Below are 21,733 nucleotides of genomic sequence, written 5' to 3' on the forward strand. Positions count from 1 at the left end.
TGGCATCCCCACAAACACATCAAAAAACAAAAAAAAAAAAAAAAAAAAAAAAAAAAGGACAGACAGACTCAAATCTGTGTCGATCATTAAAGTCATAACACCAACATTTTGGACCTTTGGCATAGAGATAAAAACAAAGCTGCTTGCAGCTTTAATTAGACTTAATCTTGCTCATGTGAATCAATCATGGCGCAGAACCACAAAGTAGCATTTCTCGACGGGTAGCATCAAACAGAACACCGTGATGGGAAAAGTGACGTGAGGCTTATCCAGCAGTCTCTGCTGAAGCTAATATATTATTGAGTAAAGTTGTTGCTTCAGTCAGTTGTTTTTGGCTGCTGCAGTTATTTTGATTGCTCTATCAAGCAATCAAAATAACTCCCGGGAAAAAAAAATTGCGCTAACCAACCCACGTCCGTTTCTACTGAAATTTTCAGTAGTGTGTGTGAGAGGATTTTCAGTAGTGTGTATGAGAGGATTTCAGTAGTGTGTATGAGAGGATTTCAGTAGTGTGTATGAGAGGATTTCAGTAGTGTGTATGAGAGGATTTCAGTAGTGTGTATGAGAGGATTTCAGTAGTGTGTATGAGAGGATTTCAGTAGTGTGTATGAGAGGATTTCACTAGTGTGTATGAGAGAATTTCACTAGTGTGTATGAGAGGGAAAAAGTTTCAACTGTATATATGAGCAGATTTCACTAGTTTGTGTAAGAGTGTTTCAGTAGTATCTGTGAGCACATTTCAGTTGTATATGTGAGTGGATACATTTCCAGTTGTATGTATAAGAGCATTTCACCTGTGTGTATGAGAGATTTCACAAGTGAGTGTGAGAGGTTTTCAGTATAGTGTGTAAAAGAGTTGGATTTCATATGTGTTTATGAACGCTAATTCAGAATTATGTCCCTCACGGCACCTCATAACATAAGGTAAACATTTGTGGCTTGGATACATCTGTTGCATGCATACTGTATATTGTGTCATGCATGTTGCAAATGATGCATGTTTTTATCTTAACTTTGTTAATGGATCAACATCCATTATAATTAGAGTAATAATCAATCAGAAATCAAGGAATTTTTTTCCATTGTGTTTGCAGCAAACCCATTTTGTTTTTGTGCTTTTGTTTTGTTTTGTGGGTTAAGTATATATATATATATATATATATATATATATATATATATATATATATATATAATACAAAATACAAAAGTTCTCATTTTGATGACAAAAACTATATTTAAGGAACTAAACTTGGACTCACTGAACTTCTCTTGGGTCCTTCATAGCTTCATCGATCAGTCTCTGACGAACCCCTTCTCTTGAGTCTTGCTCCTCCATGCTCAACTGATCCAGAACCTTCTCTGAAAAATAGATCAACAATAACGATAAAAACAAAAACACTAATGAAACTGACCTGAAAATTAATAATAATATGACTTTTGTGACGTGTCTTCAATCTTTAATCTTCAGTCAAAATCAGGGTTAAAAGTGCTGACTGCTGTTTGGTGTCATGGTGTTCAAACACTGAACATGAAGTAGACATTTCATATACAGTGGGGAGAACAAGTATTTGATACACTGCCGATTTTGCAGGTTTTCCCACTTGAAAAGCATGTAGAAGTCTGTAATTTTTATCATTAGGTACTCTTCAACTGTGAGTGATGGAATCTAAAAAAGAAATCCAGAAAGTCACATTGTATGATTTTTAAGTAATTAATTTGCATTTTATTGCATGACATAAGTATTTGATACATCAGAAAAACAGAACTTAATATTTGGTACAGAAACCTTTGTTTGCAATTACAGAGATCAGACGTTTCCTGTAGTTCTTGACCAGGTTTGCACACACTGCAGCAGGGATTTTGGCCCACTCCTCCATACAGATCTTCTCCAGATCCTTCAGGTTTCGGGGCTGTCGCTGGGCAATACGGACTTTCAGCTCCCTCCAAAGATTTTCTATTGGGTTCAGGTCTGGAGACTGGCTAGGCCACTCCAGGACGTTGAAATGCTTCTTACGGAGCCACTCCTTAGTTGCCCTGGCTGTGTGTTTCGGGTCGTTGTCATGCTGGAAGACCCAGCCACGACCCATCTTCAATGCTCTTACTGAGGGAAGGAGGTTGTTGGCCAAGATCTCGCGATACATGGCCCCATCCATCCTCCCCTCAATACGGTGCAGTCGTCCTGTCCCCTTTGCAGAAAAGCATCCCCAAAGAATGATGTTTCCACCTCCATGCTTCACGGTTGGGATGGTGTTCTTGGGGTTGTACTCATCCTTCTTCTTCCTCCAAACACGGCGAATGGAGTTTAGACCAAAAAGCTCTATTTTAGTCTCATCAGATCACATGACCTTCTCCCATTCCTCCTCTGGATCATCCAGATGGTCATTGGCAAACTTCAGACAGGCCTTGACATGCACTGGCTTGAGCAGGGGGACCTTGCGTGCGCTGCAGGATTTTAATCCATGACGGCGTAGTGTGTTACTAATGGTTTTCTTTGAGACTGTGGTCCCAGTTCTCTTCAGGTCATTGACCAGGCCCTGCCGTGTAGTTCTGGGCTGATCCCTCACCTTCTTCATGATCATTGATGCCCCACGAGGTGAGATTTTGCATGGAGCCCCAGACCGAGGGAGATTGACCGTCATCTTGAACTTCTTCCATTTTCTAATAATTGCGCCAACAGTTGTTGCCTTCTCACCAAGCTGCTTGCCTATTGTCCTGTAGCCCATCCCAGCCTTGTGCAGGTCTACAATTTTATCCCTGATGTCCTTACACAGCTCTCTGGTCTTGGCCATTGTGGAGAGGTTGGAGTTTGTTTAATTGAGTGTGTGGACAGGTGTCTTTTATACAGGTAACGAGTTCAAACAGGTGCAGTTAATACAGGTAATGAGTGGAGAACAGGAGGGCTTCTTAAAGAAGAACTAACAGGTCTGTGAGAGCCGGAAGTCTTACTGGTTGACAGGTGATCAAATACTTATGTCATAGAATAAAATGCAAATTAATTACTTAAAAATCATACAATGTGATTTTCTGGATTTTTTTTTAGATTCCATCACTCACAGTTGAAGAGTACCTATGATAAAAATTACAGACTTCTACATGCTTTTCAAGTGGGAAAACCTGCAAAATTGGCAGTGTATCAAATACTTGTTCTCCCCACTGTATATACTGATATATATACTGTATATTCACACACGCAGAAATCCATATGTACAGTATGATTAAATCAATGCCATCTTGACGATGTCCCGTCTTCTCGCAGCAGATTAACGGGACGGATTTGACTTGTTTCAGAATTGCAACCACAGAAACAAAAACAGCAATTGAGGAAGACGGTTCAGACACAGAGATGGTTTTAGAAATGATGGTGAGAAAATAAGAGTTTAACTGATAAAAAATTATTGTATCCTTGTCAGAGATAAAAGATAAACTAAGGGATTATTTCTTAGTTACATATTCTGTGCTTTTATTCTCAGATTTTGAGTTTGATTCAGGTTACATCTGGCGTTGAGCAGAAGTTTAGCTGCATATATCAGTACTGCGAATATTCAACATCCTGCATCCTTCATATTTACACACACAAATCATGAAACAATATATTTACCTTCTTCTATTTTTTTCCTCCTTTTCCTGTATTTGTAACCAACAACTCCAGAAACCAAGGCCACCAGCAGCAGCAGCGCACCCACCACCACTCCTGCAATAACTCCAGTCCAGTCTGCAACAGAAAAACAAACAAGAATTAAAATGACAGTTTCTGTGTTTTTGATGTCAGTGATTTGAACCCGAGTCTCAACAGATCACGGCACACATGAACCTTCACAACTCTCTGTTACTGTTTGTAGGTGCAGTTTTTTAAATCTGTTTTATTGTTTTATGACCAGTTCTTGAGCTAAAGTCAGTAACACAGGAGTTCTTTGAAGGTTTCCACTCTTTACTGAAATAAATAATTCAGAATAATTTAGCAACATTAAAAGTCTCCATCTATAGCAGGAGATGGATGCAGTTGTGTGACGTCACGGTCAAAGACTGTTGCTCTGACGATCTACATCACCAAAGTGGTCCCAAACCTTTTCTGTACCGCGGATGTCTGATGTCTTAATGTCTGACAATATTTGCACGGCCCAATCTAAAAGTGTAGCTGATAAAAACTAAATAAAATGACAAGATCGGCATGAAAAACTGGTATTTTTTCTATAGCAATAATAATAATTAAAACTGCCAGCAGCGATGAACGGGCCCTCGCGCGTGCAATTTTCACCAATTATGTTCAAGGACTCAAAACCGAGTCAGATGACACCACCCCTGACTCTTTATGTCAAACCATTAAAAAGTTATGGCAGAAAGTAGGAACTATCAAATATGGACCAATCAGATGAAGGGGGGTGCGCTTTTTGGCGTTTAGCGTCACCACGGTAACGCTTTTGACTGAATTGACTCAACAAAGAATGCTAGAAACCTGTTACAATCGTCCGTGGAGAGACAAAGTGATGGAGAAGTCGACGGAGAGACAATGTTATTTATCATGTCGAATAGAATTTTGGGGTTTCTTTTTGAGGTAGTGATTAAGTTTGTGAAGTAGGCAGTCTGAGCTTCTTGTATTCGTGCATTTAGAGAGTGGCGGAGGTCTTTGAGGTAAATGGGATGTACTTCCAGTCCAGTGGCTTTCAATAGACGTTCTGTCCTGCAACACTCCCCTCTCAGACAACGGACACCACCAGTCATCCACGGTAAGGTATTACAGATAGCCCTGGTCCTAGTCTTTACTGCTGCCAGTTTATCCAGTCGGTTGATTTCATTAAAGACTGCAGTAAGATCTCAGCATCATTAAAATCCGAATTAAAATCAGAAATAGTATAGCTGCAGAATTGTGCCGCAAACTGCTCAACTGTACTCTGTGTAATGATGCGGAAAGACAGAGTTGTTTTGGGACACGGAGGGTCAGCATTTATAGATATGTTAAAAAATATAGATTTGTGGTCACTAATCAGTAGATCAGTATGACTCTCAAAATTATTATGAACATAAATATGGCTTCACAGTTGTAACCGGAAGAAGCAAGTTTCAAGGCTGAAACCATCATCTGCATCCCATCACTTCACTACTGGTCTGCAGTAACGTGGACTTTGTTCTGGTCTGTAGCACTAAAGAAAGAGCTGAGTCAAAAGACAAGACTGTGTGCACACGTTTCCTGACCCTACACTGGTACAGGGTCTGGATGTAGGGAACGTCGGCACAGATTTCTCCAAAACTCGCTCCAGGACGCGCAAGGAGACACTCTTGTTGTCACTTACCTGGAGAGCGCTGGAGGCGACCTACAAGCAGAAATGACAAACCTCTAAGCATGTGGTGAGGACAGTGAAGAGGTGGACTGATGAGTCAAAGCTTGTGTTACAGACCTGCTTTGACTGCACCGATTGGAGCATTCTTTTTCACCCAAAACTCTGTTTTCGTGTAAACGAGAGGCCAGGATGCAACATAAGGTTTATGTTTTACCGACTTTACCTAAACAGGCCTTAAATATAGCAAAGTAAAACCTGTACTTGAAACACTGTACTTGAAAACCTTATTACGCTGTCACAAGGTGGTTATTCAGACGTATAGATAATCCAGTTTATCGTAAAAGTCTGGTCGAAACACCTTTTGTGCATTTGCATGTGTCCTGCATTATTGGATGTGATGTAGTCTGTCAAATTTTAAATGATCAAAATCTAGTTTCCAGCTGTTTTTGGCCTCATTTATACAATGTAGTTGTGCTGTAACACAACTTAACCACTATGCATTACTGCATTACATCAGGGCTTTACCTCTGAATAATCAGTTGAATAATCCGCTGCCTTCTTCTTCTTCTGTTGACTGTTTTCACAACAGCGATGGTGGCAGTTACAATTATTTGTACAAAACTAAAGAGATTTTTGTTCATTTTCTTCAAAGTTGAGATCATCTTTATCTTTGTTAGAAGAGAAGTCTCGCAGGTTGAGATACGGAGAGTTACGGATATGGAGAAAGAACTAGGAGAGTTACGCTCATAAAATTTCAATTCAATTCAATTTTATTGATATAGCGTTTAATACAACAAAAGTTGTTTCTAGACGCTTTCCAGAGACCCATACCCAGAACATGACCCCCGAGCAATTATTACATAAACAATGGGAGGTAAAAACTCCCCTAGTGGGAGAAAAACCTTAAGCCAAACAGTGACAATGTCATGGTCCACACCTGACCATGTCTGTGTCCAGTGTTGGGGGTAACGCGTTACAAAAGTAACGCAATTACAGTAATGTATTACTATTTGCTGTAACGCAGTAATATAACGCATTACTAATACATTTTCGGTAATATTTTACTCGTTACAATCTAAGTAACGTGCGTTACAACGCATTTTAACCCGTTTAGCTGTTGTTTTTTAAAGAATTCACCGACACCGCGTCCGCAAGACATCCCGACAACAGAAAAAAGCGTTGGGAACGCGGCGCGGCGGAACGTAGCGCCGCTGGACACTGTTTGTGCGGGGACTGTTTAGCCAGTGAGCAGAGCCGGCAGGGAAAAGTCAACAGTGCGGCGTGTCCGCGTGTAACTTAAATCTACCATGGTCTCAGCGTTAGGGCTCGGCCAAGTAAGGCTTTATTAATATATGGGCTTTATACATTTATTAAATATATATGAGCGCGGAGTCGGCGAGGAGCTGCGCGCGGCGAGGAGCCCGAGCCGGGCTCACAGTCAGTAGCGCTGAGAGCGGATTTATGGTTCCGCGTTAAATCGACGCAGAGCTTTCGCCGTAGGGTACGCAGTAGTTCGCGTAACCCACGGCGTATTGCCTGCGTTGGTGTAACGCGGAACCATAAATCAGCCTTAAACCACACCTGCAGCCCATCAGGAGGAGAGGTTAAAACAGCTGCGAGTTGTTGATTGCTGGTACGTTTTGTTAACTCTGAGAGCTTTATTGGTTTGTTTGTTAGCTTGCTGGTGTTTTTTTTTCTCTCTGGGAGTTATTTATGAAGAAGTTCTGAGTTCCGTGTGAGCAGATTTCGAGTTGAGGGGGGATGAGGGGTGATGTGATGGCACCCCCCCCGAAATTAAAACGGTCCAAATCACCCCCCCCTGCAATAAAAACGGTCCAAATCATCCCCCCTGAAATAAAAACGGTCCAAATCATCCCTGAAATAAAAACGGTACATATCATCCCCCCTGAAATAAAAACGGTCCAAATCATCCCCCCTGAAATAAAAACAGTCCAAATCATCCCCCCCTGAAATAAAAACGGTCCAAATCATCCCCCCTGAAATAAAAACGGTCCAAATCATCCCTGAAATAAAAACGGTCCAAATCATCCCCCCTGAAATAAAAACGGTCCAAATCATCCCCCCTGTAAAACTGCCATCCCTCCTTTCCATCCCTTATGTCATTTCATCAATGAATGTGGTTTTACTGCTATTTCAACATTTAGAGTCATCACCAGAAAAAATAACACCAGAAAAATAACTTGACAATTTTCACCTGTTTCAAGTACATTTTCATTTGAAATAAGTAGAAAAATCTGCCAGTGGGACAAGATTTATCTTTTTTTGCTATTTTGTTGAAAGTAACTCAAAAGTAATACACAAGTAGTGTAACGCATTACAATTCAGATATAGTAATATTGTAATGTAACTAATTACTTTCAAATGACAGTAACTAGTAATATATAATGTATTATATTTTGGATGTAACTTGCCCAACACTGTCTGTGTCTGCACCTCTACTCTTACCCTTATCTGTCTGTGTGTCTGCACCTTGATACTTACCTTTGGCTCTGTGTTTCCCCTCAGGTCCACTAGATGTCCTCCCTCCCCCACACATGGTGTTCTTCCTGCATTGGGGGTTAATTGGGTTCACCAGGTGTTCATCATTTTGTGATTTGTGCACTGGTTATTTAAGCAGTTCTGTTCTTGCTGATCATTCTTGAGTTGTTCTGTAAGGGTTGACAAAAAGGATCCAAGGATGCAGAGCAAAAAACAGGTCCAAGGCAAGAGGATTGCAGAAAAATCCAACAAAAGGATATTTATTTGATACTCCCAGCAAAACATGTGCTGAGGTACACAGACAACTCAAGAATGATCAGCAAGAACAGAACTGCTTAAATACCCAGTGCACAAATCACAGACAACGATGAACACCTGGTGAACCCAATTAACCCCCAATGCAGTAAGAACACCATGTGTGGGGGAGGGAGGACATCTAGTGGACCTGAGGGGAAACACAGAGACAAAGGTAAGTATCAAGGTGCAGACACACAGACATATAAGGGTAAGAGTAGAGGTGCAGACACAGACATGGTCAGGTGTGGACCATGACAGACAAGGAAAAACTCCCCTTTAGGAGGGAAGAAACCTTGAGCAGGACCAGGCTCATAATGGGGGACCCTCCTGCCGAGGGCCAGACTGCTGGGTCAGGGACGGCAACAGCACAGCAGGCAGGTGGAAGCAGCAACGGGATGACCAGGGGTGGGGACCGCAGGCCAGCACGCAGCTCCCGAAGCTCCGGCCCAATCAGCAAGTCCCAGGTTGGGGTGCAGGGTCGGGGAAAGGTTGAAAAGGGGCAGGGCCAGGGAGAGGAGTCTTGAGGGACGAACCTTCTGGATTATACTTCCCAATGGCTGCATGTATAAACTGAACAAGATTGGCCCTAGCACTGAACCCTGCGGAACACCATAACAGACCCTTGACTGTTCTGAAGAAACTTCATGTACATGAACAAACTGGAACCTGTCAGATAGATATGATTTAAACCAACGTAGAGCTGTTCCTTTAATCCCAACAACATGCTCTAACCTGTGCAGTAAAATGCCATGATTACAGTGTAAAAAGCAGCACTGAGGTCCAGTAGAACCAGTATGGAAACTAATCCCTTATCTGAGGCCATAAGAAGGTCATTCGTGACTCGAACCAGTGCTGTCTCTGTGCTATGATGCATTCTAAACCCTGACTGAAAGACTTCAAACAGATCATTTCTATACAAATAGTCACACAACTGGCTTGAAACTGCCTTTTCCAGAATTTTAGATACAAATGGAAGGTTGGAAATTGGCCTATAATTAGCTAAGGTGTCTGGGTCAACAGAAGGTTTTTTAAGTAAAGGTTTAATTACTGCAACTTTGAAAACCTGTGGTACATATCCTAAACTTAGGGATAGGTTAATTTGGTCCAGTATTGTCGTACCAATAAGAGAAAAAATATTTTTGAATAGTCGAGTCGGGATGGGGTCTAACATACATGTGGTTGACTTAGCTCTCTTGACGAGTGAGGTCAGCTCAGGGAGGTCTATAGGATCAAAACAGTCTAGAGTCAAGTCAGAGCGTAGGGAAGTCGCTAAAGCTGAAGAAACGCCTACAACCGGCTGGTTGATTTCTTCTCTAATTCTCGTGATTTTACTGTTAAAGAAGCTCATAAAGTCTTCACTACTGAGAGCTGCGGGAATGCACGGCTTAACAGAGTTGTGACTATTTGTCAGCCTGGCTACAGTGCTGAACAGAAAACGTGGGTTACTTTTGTTATCCTCTATCAACGTTGAATAATAAGCTGTTCTGGCTTTGCGAATGGCTTTTTTATATACTATTATAATATCTTTCCATTCACGATAAGAGTCTACAGACTTACAAGAGTACCACTTCCTTTCCATTTTACGCACGTTTTGTTTCAACATTCGCATATCTGAATTATACCAGGGAGTTAAGCTCTTATGGTTGGAAACCCTCCTTTTCAAAGGAGCAACTTCATCTAAAGCTGAATGCAACAAATCAGCAGTGTTACTAACAAGGAAATCAACATCTACAGAGGTAGAACCCAAGTCACTGGCCTTGACTACATCACTATCACTATTTTCCACTGTCGTAAGATGAGCAATGGCCTCCCTAAATTTAGCAATAGCTTCATCAGACAAACATCTGCTAAAATAATACCTCCTATTTTGCACTTCAACATCAACAATATTCAATTCAAACGTTATTAAGCAATGGTCGGATAAAAGGGAGTTTACAGGTGACACCAACAGATCATCAGTTTCAACGCCGTAGGTGAGAACGAGATCCAGAGTATGATTACAACAGTGTGTCGGTTTATCCACTTTTTGTGAGATACCCATTGATTCTAGAAGAGAATCGAAAGCTAATTTAAGATTATCGCTTTCAACATCCATATGAATATTAAAGTCACCCACTATGATGAATTTATCTTTACTGATCAATAATCCAGATAAGAAATCTGAAAATTCAGACAGAAACCCTAGGTAAGCACCAGCAGGGGGCCGGTAAACTACCACTAATACAACTGGCTTCTCTGATTTCCAGCTCGGAAATTTCAGACTAAGCGTGAGGCTTTCAAATGTATTATAATTGCACTTAGGTTCAATTTTTATTTGGAGACTGGAGTTATAAATTGCTGCGACTCCTCCGCCTCGGCCCGTGTTTCTAGGAATGTGATGATTAAAATAGCCTGGCGGAGTCGATTCATTCAAACTAACATACTCTTCCTCCTCTAACCATGTTTCTGTTAAGCAGAAAATATCACTCCTGCTCTCTGTAATTATATCGTTTACTAACAGAGACTTGGAGCTTAACGATCGTATATTTAGTAGTCCGCATCTAATTTTGTCATGTTGTGGGAACTGGTGATTGGGTAACGTATTGCGTCACGCATCGCGTCACTTCCTGGTGTTTGCGGTCTGCTGCCGTCGTACGGCGTTTGCAGGCTCTGATCTCTCCCGACTTTTTTGTCTAAAACTTTCTGTCTTATTTCAACACTCGCACATTTTTCTCTTCCTTAATTCCTTATAACTTTCACTGTCACCAATCACCGATACATTTTCTGTCCGTTAGCCTCTGTTAGCATCTTAGCATGGCCTCTCCGTCTCCCACTGTTTAACCTCTTTGCTGTTCAGTGTGTGAAATGTTTAGTTATTCCTCTGCCTCCTTTAGTGAAGACGGTAAGTGCTTAAAATGTAGTTTATTTGCAGGGCTGGAGGCGAGGCTCAGTCAGTTAGAGGTCCGGTTCCGCCAATTTGACCATAGTCCCGTAGACTCGTCAGCTAACTAGGCTAAGCTAGCGGCGGACCGGCCTGTAGCAGCAGCTGCTAGCCGCTCCCCTGCAGCTCCCGAGCAGCAGGGCAGCTGGGTGACGGTTCGGAGGAAGCGTAGTCCTAAAGGGCGCAGGGAACACCACCACCTGCTTCATGTGTCTAACCGTTTTTCCCCACTCAGCGACACACCCGTTGAGAAGCCGACCCTGGTGATTGGCGACTCCATAGTCAGGCATGTGAGGCCGACTCCGGCGACCATAGTTAGGTGTATCTCGGGGGCCAGAGCGGGCGACATTGAAGCAAATTTGAAGCTACTGGCAAAGAGTAATCGTAAATTTGGTAAAGTTATCATCAATGTCGGAGCTAATGACTCCCGTCTTCGCCAGTCGGAAGTCACTAAAATGAATATTGTCTCGGTGTGTAACTACGCCAAAAGTATGTCGGACTCCCTAGGTTTTTCTGGTCCCCTCCCCAATTTGACCAGCGATGACATGTTTAGTCGCATGCTCTCGCTCCGCCGCTGGCTGTCGCGATGGTGTTCAGAAAAACGATGTGGACTTTATTGACAATTGGGAGACGTTCTGGGGAAAGCCCGGTCTGATTAGAAGGGACGGCATTCATCCCACCCGGGATGGTGCAGCTCTTATTTCTAGAAATCTGGCCACTGTTATTAGACACTCCCCCTGACAATCCAGGGTCCAGGCCAGGATGCAGAGCTGCAGTCTTACACGCTTCTCTGCTGCTTCTCGAGGACCAACGCCTGCCAATCAAACTGTAGGATTGCATTATGTAATTAGCGACTCTAAAACTGTAGGGTTACATGATATTGGCGACTCTAACCAGGTGCCTAGCAAAATAGAAGTGGTTGCAGTTCCCCGCCCTCCAAAAGTTCACCAGGTGCGGCGTTATAGAGGCGTTAACCAAAATAATCTTGAAAAAATTAAAACCAATGCACATTTGGTAAAAACAAAACAAAAAACAAAACATCAATGGAAATGTAGCACCAGTATCACACCACTAACTGCGCCACTGGACCAGTTCTAGGCTCTAAGGAGTGGGGAGCAAAAGTAATGAAACCAGAGACCATTGCTTAAAGTAGAAAAGGCCGGCAATTTAGTGAACGACAAACAAAAATATAAACCACAGTACATGAAACCAAAAATACCCTGCAGGTTCTTAATATTAAAGTATAAATGAAAAAAGTATATCACTCTTTCTTTTTGTTCTTTAGTTCACCTAGTTTACTTTAGTAAAGTATATCTAATTTAATTAGACCAGTCTCTTTTTCTCTTAGGTTACTTTAGTCAGACTAATTTGAGTTAGTTAGACCAGTCTCTTTTTCCTAGGTTACACCTATTTTAGGATTCCTATTTTTCTTCCTGAGTTAACTCTTTTCCCTTTCTTTTACAGGTAAGAAAATACCTTAAAAACACAATTAAATCAAAGTGGACCACAGTTATTCAAATCACATTCAAAAATGTAAACATATGAAAAGTATGGCACTTTAAATTTAAGTTCAAGTCCAAATGTGAGTTCAAGTGTTCAGTTCAATGAAAAGTTTCAGTTCGATTCAGTCCAAAAATAATGGTTCAATCAGTTCTGTTCAGTTCAGACTAGTTCCTGATACTCCTACCACTCTGGCAGCGAGTTACCACACGCAGGAGAGCCCCTCACTGGTGTGATGGAGAAGATTAGTTGAACGTCTGGGTCTGGCTCGCCATCTTCAATCCAGTCTGTGAATGTGCACGCCCGCACATGGCAGACCAATCCTTTCTCCGACCGAGCTTTCAACCGAGCAAAAAAACCTGACCTGTATAACAGTTTATGACGTAGCATTTCTTCATAAACAGCTACATTTTAAGTTTAGGCTCCGCCAGAGAAAAAAAGTAAAACACGGTAAAACTGCGGGAAAATAAGCATAAAACTCACCAAAACCGATGTGGCTTAGTTCTCATAAAATCCCTGTCAGTTCCAGACCAGGTAAGTTATGTTTTTCAGCTGTAATATGAACTTTTTCAATGCTTTTAATCACTGCTGGTTTTCCTCCCGTTTCTCCTCTGCTCTCTAAATTGCTCTCTGCAGGTGCTGCGTCTGTGGCGCTGGTCCCTTAAAGAGCATATTGCAGGTTGGAGACCCCTGTGAATCAGTGTGTAGGAAAATAATGTAGGAACTGAATTTTCATTGAAATACGCATAAATATATACTACAGTGACCTCCAGAGTTGTTTTTGTGAGAGTATTTTACTTCCGCATCTGAAAAAGTTGAACCGGAAGTGACGTCACACCAGGGAGTGCAGTGAATTTCAACAATAGGAAAAATAATGGATCTTAATGTTAGTTGTGACACTGAAGAGGTTGTGAATGTGTATTCACACCAATATGACGGGCCACAGCCTTATAATTACGATCTTTTGATTGACAGCTGAAACTCGCTTTTTAAAAGGCTGCGTCGCCGCGTACCCTACGGCGTAGGCTCTGCGTCGGTGTAACGCAGTAAATGGTGGTCAAGAGCAGAGACCATTTATTTAATAAATAGCTTGGAGAACAGATGGTGGATCATCTGTAGTTCTGTAGTAAACAAAGGTTGCATGTTAGACGTCAGAATCAGAGCAGATTTGTTGTTGTTTTGGAGCATAATGTGACGTAAAAAAACCCCGCAAAACTCCGGTTGTCTCTGTCTATACGCATCTACATAAACAGAGTTTTCAAAAATCTTCACTTTGCCCAGAGTTTTTTATAAAACATTTGTTTAAAACATTTGTTTATTTGCGTTTTCATGTGAATGACAGGTCCAAACGTAGGAAAATATCTTCGGTTTAGCAGATACCCGGCTACGTGTGTACGGGGTCTGTGCAGTCAGATGGGGCAGCTGTGGAGACGTCTCCCTGGTGCTGCGTCATATGATGCGGTGTTCGAAAAAAAAAGCGTTTGTAGGAGCTTTGCTAAAATCAGCCACTTTTTCCTCTGAATACGTGCCCTTATGTCTTGTAAAACATATTAAATCCTGCATTAACTTCTCACATAGTAATTTTCACATAAGGTCAGGTATAATTTTTGAAAAAACCCTAACCTGCAATATGCTCTTTAAAGGGGCAGCAACATTATTTTCTGTCTAGAGACTTTTGATCTTCAAAATTAAAAGATTGTTGTATTAACATCTTTAATTAACTCTGATGAATTAATTGCCATTAAATAAATCAGCTTTAACTTTCAAACTTATTTATTCCTATTTATTTCATATTTTAACATGGGTTACAGAAACATCGACCCCCGCAGCAGGTGATTTTCTTTTGAAAAAGTTTAAATACGACTAATAGACGATGGTTCTAGTCCTAAAAGTCCTTTCTGGAGTCCAGAATTGACTTCCTGGATGTTTCTGCCATCAACATCGACGGCTTTTACGTTTCAGGATGAAAATAAATCTTTCAAGAGTCACATTTACTGTACATAATATCTTTGAGTGCATGATTACATCAATGCCCCAGGAGCTGCTGATCACCTTCGACACCGCCATCATCCAGTCTGTGCTCTTCCATCACTGTCTGGTTTGGATCGACCACCATCACATATGTGTCAAGAACGTACAACTGCAAGTTGAAGTACTGCGTTCCGAGTTTAACAAGCACTTTAGCAGCTATTTTAACTTTGTCTCAGCTATTTTATGTCTGACACATAAGGAAGAACTGCTAAACTCTGTTTTATTGTTCCTGCAACGGTAAATATCTGTTCTATTCTGTTTATTACAAAAAACCAACATGAGCAACGGACTCAAACATCTGAATCTGCTGAGGTTTTATTCTCCACATACCGTTCACACTCAGGTTGATGAAGTTCTCCTTATTTCCAGTGATGGTGCTGATGTTACACAGATATCTGCCCTGGTCCTGAACCTTCACTCCTCTCAGCAGCAGTGAAGCGTTTCCTCTGGAGAGCTGGTCCTCAAACAGTGATGTTCTTCCTCTGAACCTCTGGTGCTGCTTTCCCAGTTGGTCTTGTTTGCTATAGTAGGAGTGAACCCCGGACTCTGGTGGAGTCTTTTTAATCCAGTGGATGATAACGTCATCATGAGCTGTGAAACTGCAGGGTAAGATACAAGTCGTGTTGACCCGACAGGAGACCTCTGTATCTGTAGAAACATCAGATGAAGATTCAGAAGAAGACATTAACAGGAAACTCAGCCACTTTGAGGAACATACAGTTGTGTTATGTCTTCATGAAATATCTGCAATAAAAAAGCTGATAGAATAAAAATGATAATTAAATCTGCAAGCAGCGATGAACGGGCCTTCGCACCCTTCTGCACGTTCAGGCGTGCTGCAGTTGAAGCGCATGTATGACTTGCATGTAGATTCTTCAGGCCTGGGCATTTAGCGGATGACATCAGCCACAACTCTCTATATCAAACCATTCAAAAGTTATGGCAGAAAGTAGGAACTATCAGATATCGACCAATCAGAAGAAGGGGCGGGGCTAATTTGCACCAATTATGGTCAAGGACTCAAAACCGAGTCCGATGACACCACCAACGACTCTCTATGTCAATCCATTCAAAAGTTATGGCAGAAAGTAGGAACTATCAAATATGGACCAATCAGATGAAGGGGGGCATGCTTTTTGGCGTCTAGCGTCGCCACGGTAACGCTTTTGACTGAGAAAAGTAAGGCACGTCGTCGCAGGATCTAGACGCACATTCTGATGTATAACACACCTGGGTGCACGTTACGGTTCGGGCAGTATTAACGGCCGAAGAAGTGGCATAAATTGCGCCAAAATTACACGATTAATTCAAAATGGCCGACTTCCTGTTCGGTTTCGGGCATGGCGCCAAAAGACTTTTCTTTAAGTTGCGACATGATACAGGTGTGTACCGATTTTGTGTGCATGTATGTCAAACCGTATTGTGGGGCTTGAGGCACGAAGTTTTCTAGGGAGCGCTGTTGAACCATTAGGCCACGCCCATTAATGCAAACCATTAAATATCCAATGTTTCGCCAGGCCTGGCTCAGGCCCCCGGTCTCGCACTCAGCAGGCACGCCGATTTTTCCCAGTGGCCAGCCGCGGTACTGCAACAAAAAATCCCATGGGGCCCAAAAAGCTTTTTTCCCATAGACCGCAATAGTAAAAGAGAAGCCTCTAAAACTGTTCACAGGACACCTCCAGGTGTAATCATCGTTAATTACTAATCTTTTTATTCTATATTTTTAAGTCATGGACTTTATATCCATCAAAAATGTTTTCTAACGGCCAGAAAAGTCAAAGAAGTCTCTTTCTGGGCTTTTTGGCGTCTAGCGTCGCCACGGTAACGCTTTTGACTGAGAAAAGTAAGGCACGTCGTCGCAGGATCTAGACGCACATTTTGATGTATAACACACCTGGGTGCACGTTACGGTTTGGGCCGTTGTTGTTGTTGTTGTGACAAGATATAGGTGTGTACCGATTTTCGTGCATGTACGTCAAACCGTATTGTGGGGCTTGAGACACAAAGTTTTCTAGGGGGCACTGTTGTGCCATTAGGCCATGCCCATTAATGCAAACCATTAAATATCAAATTTCTCTCTCTCCTGCCCCGTGCAGGTGAACCAGCTCCCTATATCACCTACGCATCATCCCCAGTGCCCACGTGACCCAAACCCTGTGCATCACTGTGGATACCAGACCAAACAAATCCAAAGATTAAAAATCCACCAGTGACACGATACAGCTCCTACAGATAAAATCAAATATTCTGTTTTTCTTTCTACGTTTGTTTCCATCCATCCCTGAGAGAAATCATCATAATCCATCAGCCAGTGAGAATATATTTCCAGACTAAACAAACACAACTTCCACGTGGTTTTCACTGTCAATTCAGAATATCCAGATGTGTACCGTAAAAACAAGCCACACAGGAAAAAATGTGATCCAGAACCTTAAAACAGCATCATCACCAACATAGATGAAGAGATCAAAATGTTCAAACAACAACAGAACATCCAAGTAAAATCGTCCTGACTACCAAACATGAACTCAACATAAAATATCACTGATTTCTGTTAAGATCCTTCTCTTCAGGCCGGTGAGTTCAGACGTCTCTTGTGACTGAAGACACGTTTAAAAATATAGAAACAGAAAAACACACTTGTTATTTGTAGGTTGGACGACTGCAGTTCTTATCAAATGTTTGTCCTAAAATAAATTTTAACAACCTCCAGCTGATGTAAACTACTGCAGCCAGAGTTGTGATGATCAGCAGGAGACATCATATTTCATCGATCATCTTCCCTTTGGTGGTTTCCCTTTAAATCATGATAAACATTTTCTCCTTCCATATAAAACCTTTAAGAACTGAGTTCCTTCTGACTTTAAAGACTTAATCCTTCCATATTATCCTTGTTAACACAACACTTTGCTCTCATAGGTTTGACAGCAGTCTGGCAATAAGAGTTAATTATTAATTCTGAAGGGAAATAACTACAATTGTATCTGTTAATGTAACTTTACTGTAATTGTTTAACATGAACGTTATTATTATTGTTATTATTTATATTATTACTTCAAATTTTCTATCCCATCCCCTTCTTTCCAATATGGAGCTGTCAATAAATCCATCATTGATGAGCAGGATTCATATTTTTCCTGTAAAGGTATGATGACTCCTTTTTTCAGACCAAAGGGAAACAAATCTACATTCAAACCTCCTGATAAACAAGGTCCATGTTGACGTCTTCACCGCCACCTTGAGTTGAAAACTAAACACTACACCAGTAAAAGAACACGAGGGATTTCTGATAAAAACACTTAAATAAATATGTCACAGGGGTGGTTCAAGTCCCCAATTAAATACTTTCGAGGGTGAGCAGCGCTTAGTAACCCACAACAAAAAGCAGGGGTGCAGCAACAAACATTTATTGTGCAAAAGACTGTTGTAAAATCGGGGGTGGGGAAAATGTCACTAAAAATAGAACTGTTCTAAAAATGGCCAATCCATAAAAGGTTAAAGATGAACAGTCTCAGTCATTCTGGGCTCACTGTCCTCCAGTGCCCTCTCAGTGCCCCCTCCCTGTTGGCCCACGCCAACAGGGATCCCCGGTCCGAGTCCGCCGGGGGCTCCCCAACCACCTGGGCCCCCATGGGCCTCTGTACGTCAGTCAGTCCATCCTCCTCAGCTCTGCCCATTCTCCGTCCAGCCACCACAGTCTATCCACTCTTGTTCATCAACCCTCGTCCCTCATGGGCCTCTGTCCGTCCGTTCAATCTCCCAGCTTGAATGTCTGCCTTGAATATATAAGGGGAAGGAAACCCTCCCCTCGTTCACCATTGGTCTAGGGGGGCCAGCCTGCAGTGGTTTATTGGCCACTGCAGCTGTCTGTCAGGATTCAGTTGATTGTGTTCAGCTGTGTCTAATCAACCCAAACAAAAGGTAATTGCATGCCAACTCAAAAACAGAAGAAGTTACATTTCAAACAATAACTAGACAAAGCAACAAAACATGCATGCAAATAAAATGTTACACTAAAATTCCAAAACAATAAAACGATTAAACACAGCCTGACACTCAGCATGACATCCCCCCACAGTTTACCGTTGGCAGTCCCTGTCAACAATCCCCATGTCCACCAACAGCAGCCTCCAGCGGTTCCTTATCCCAGCAGCTGCAGCCAGCTCTCCGCAGCGTCCAGCAGCCCCACCAGTAGCCTCCGGTGGTCTCGTGCTGCAGCCAGCTCTCCGCAGCGTCCAGCAGCCCCACCAGTAGCCTCCGGTGGTCTCGTGCTGCAGCCAGCTCTCCGCAGCGTCCAGCAGCCCCACCAGTAGCCTCCGGTGGTCTCGTGCCGCAGCCAGCTCTCCGCAGCGTCCAGCAGCCCCACCAGTAGCCTCTGGTGGTCTCGTGCCACAGCCAGCTCTCAGCAGCATCCAAAAGCCCCACCAGTAGCCTCCGGTGGTCTCGTGCTGCAGCTAGCTCTCAGCAGCATCCATCAGCCCCACCAGTAGCCTCCGGTGGTCTCGTGCTGCAGCCAGCTCTCAGTAGCATCCATCAGCCCCACCAGTAGCCTCCGGTGGTCTCTCTTGCTGCATATGGGCAAAGGTCGCATCACTGTTACGACGGGCAAAACATCTTCAGGGCTTGGAGCAGAGGGCCTTCTTCAAGGCCCAACAAAAAACGGGCACCAGGATAAATTGGCATTATCATTTTAAAACTATGTTGTGGGTACCCAGCACTGCTCACGAACTCGAATCCTGCCAACAATGCCAAATGTCACAGGGGTGGTTCAAGTCCCCAATTAAATACTTTCGAGGGTGAGCAGCGCTTAGTAACCCACAACAAAAAGCAGGGGTGCAGCAACAAACATTTATTGTGCAAAAGACTGTTGTAAAATCGGGGGTGGGGAAAATGTCACTAAAAATAGAACTGTTCTAAAATGGCCAATCCATAAAAGGTTAAAAGGTTAAAGATGAACAGTCTCAGTCATTCTGGGCTCACTGTCCTCCAGTGCCCTCTCAGTGCCCCCTCCCTGTTGGCCCACGCCAACAGGGATCCCCGGTCCGAGTCCGCCGGGGGCTCCCCAACCACCTGGGCCCCCATGGGCCTCTGTACGTCAGTCAGTCCATCCTCCTCAGCTCTGCCCATTCTCCGTCCAGCCACCACAGTCTATCCACTCTTGTTCATCAACCCTCGTCCCTCATGGGCCTCTGTCCGTCCGTTCAATCTCCCAGCTTGAATGTCTGCCTTGAATATATATAAGGGGAAGGAAACCCTCCCCTCGTTCACCATTGGTCTAGGGGGGCCAGCCTGCAGTGGTTTATTGGCCACTGCAGCTGTCTGTCAGGATTCAGTTGATTGTGTTCAGCTGTGTCTAATCAACCCAAACAAAAGGTAATTGCATGCCAACTCAAAAACAGAAGAAGTTACATTTCAAACAATAACTAGACAAAGCAACAAAACATGCATGCAAATAAAATGTTACACTAAAATTCCAAAACAATAAAACGATTAAACACAGCCTGACACTCAGCATGACAAATACATAAATTAAAAAGGTACATTTTACTATTACTTTTGTTAGTAGGATGTTCTTTTTGTTATTGGTATTGTTAAGTACCTCTGTTTTTGCTAAATTGTTTAAAATAACCAACCAACATCTCCTTCCTACGTCGTATATGTAAGTTATTTTGGACTTGGATTCAGATTCGGAAACACGACCATACCACCCTCATTCTTCACTCACTCCACTGGCTTTCTGTCTCCACCAGGATAGAATATAAGGTCTCCCTCCTCACTCACCAGAGTGTCCATGGAAATGCTCCCCCCTACCTCAAAGAACTACTCTTCTCAAAACCCACTACACGCTCCCTCCGCTCTTCTCACACTAACCGCCTTCATGTTCCCAGGACCAGACTCTGCACCCGTGGGTGACAGGCCCTTTAGTGTCGCTGCCCCACGTCTCTGGAATGCCCTCCCTGACAACCTAAGGGCACCACAAACCACGGACAATTTTAAAAGAGCACTAAAAACCTCTTTTTAGCAAAGCATTTTATCACTAAAAAATGCCGTTGTTTTTTTTCCCTAGTTGAATTATTTTATTGTCTTTTCTGCCATGTCTTGACTTTTTATCCCTTTTATCTCTTATCTTGATTTTATTATTTCTGTTTCCTTTTAATTATCAAACTGTAGCACTTTCCATTTTCCATAACATGAAGTGCATTATAAATAAAATGTAGTATTATTATTATTATTATTATTATTATTATTATTATTATTATTTAGATCAGAGACAGAGAAGCTTCTTCCTCCTGCTGTCGACAGTTGAAGAATTGCGTCACTAAAGTTTAAACTTTCACAGCATATTTATGGATTTAATAAATGAAAACTGATCTTTACCCGTCTTTTTTATCCAAACTGGCAATGGTTGGTTATGAGAAGGTTTTATACGTTAGCCTTTAAAAAATATCAGAGTTAACTGATTACTCACCAGCATTAGAGAAAACCGAGCAGCACAAAAACAGACAATAAAGCATAAAACTGATGATTGTGATCATGTTCTTTATCTCTCTGCTTCAGTTGGACGGTTTATTCTGGATATAAGTATTTCTGATTATTTCCTGCTTTATCAGTAAGTTCACACTCCTGACGGACAGGTTTTGTTTCAGGTGTGGTGGGTGTGTCCGTTGCCATGGCGACTCATTAGATCGAGCCTCACCTGAGATGTGCTGCTGCTGCCGTGAGAAACTCCACATCTGTGGAGGATCGAGACGCTACTGGGTCTACAGAGCAGCGGATCTCGTTTCTGAGCTGGTCTGAGTATAATGTCCAGTACTAGAATTCACCAAAATGAAAAACAGACATAAGTTAAAAAAGAATACAACAAATGAGGTGCAAGAAATAAAGGTTACAGTGCATTGTGGTATATTACTGAAATGCAGCAATAAATCTAGAAACCTCCTCTTTAGTGTGTGTAGCCCTCTAGAGGACCACACACACCAAAGAAGTCAGTTTAGATGAAACACAGAAATAAAGACTAATACATTTATCCTTCAGACTTACATCATACCAACTTCCATGGTTTCATTGCCAATATCGTGGCGTAAATACTTATTTTAAATGTTAAGCCACATTCATTCCCATTCATTGAGGTGCATCTCATCATTTCAGTAAACTGGGATGAACAGGAAGTATCTGGATCATGGAGCTCCAATTTCAGATCCACCCTAAA

The 21,733-nt window shown here is 42.3% G+C and overlaps 1 protein-coding gene across 1 annotated transcript in view; it reads right to left on the reverse strand.

The window, feature by feature from the left end:
* Nucleotides 1-21,115, reverse strand: part of LOC133419396 (ribonuclease inhibitor-like) — a 46,261-nt gene extending 25,146 nt beyond the window's left edge. The window contains exons 1-4 of the mRNA XM_061708557.1: nucleotides 20,993-21,115; nucleotides 14,854-15,171; nucleotides 3,599-3,712; nucleotides 1,260-1,359 (exon numbers count right to left, since the gene is read on the reverse strand). Coding sequence (XP_061564541.1) covers nucleotides 1,260-1,359; nucleotides 3,599-3,712; nucleotides 14,854-15,171; nucleotides 20,993-21,059 — 599 coding nt within the window. The 5' untranslated portion in view covers nucleotides 21,060-21,115. The remainder of the gene's footprint in view (nucleotides 1-1,259; nucleotides 1,360-3,598; nucleotides 3,713-14,853; nucleotides 15,172-20,992) is intronic.
* Between the last annotated feature and the right edge of the window lie 618 nt (nucleotides 21,116-21,733).

Source organism: Cololabis saira, chromosome 19 (assembly GCF_033807715.1).
Source record: "Cololabis saira isolate AMF1-May2022 chromosome 19, fColSai1.1, whole genome shotgun sequence".
In the NCBI taxonomy this organism is placed as follows: domain Eukaryota; kingdom Metazoa; phylum Chordata; class Actinopteri; order Beloniformes; family Belonidae; genus Cololabis; species Cololabis saira.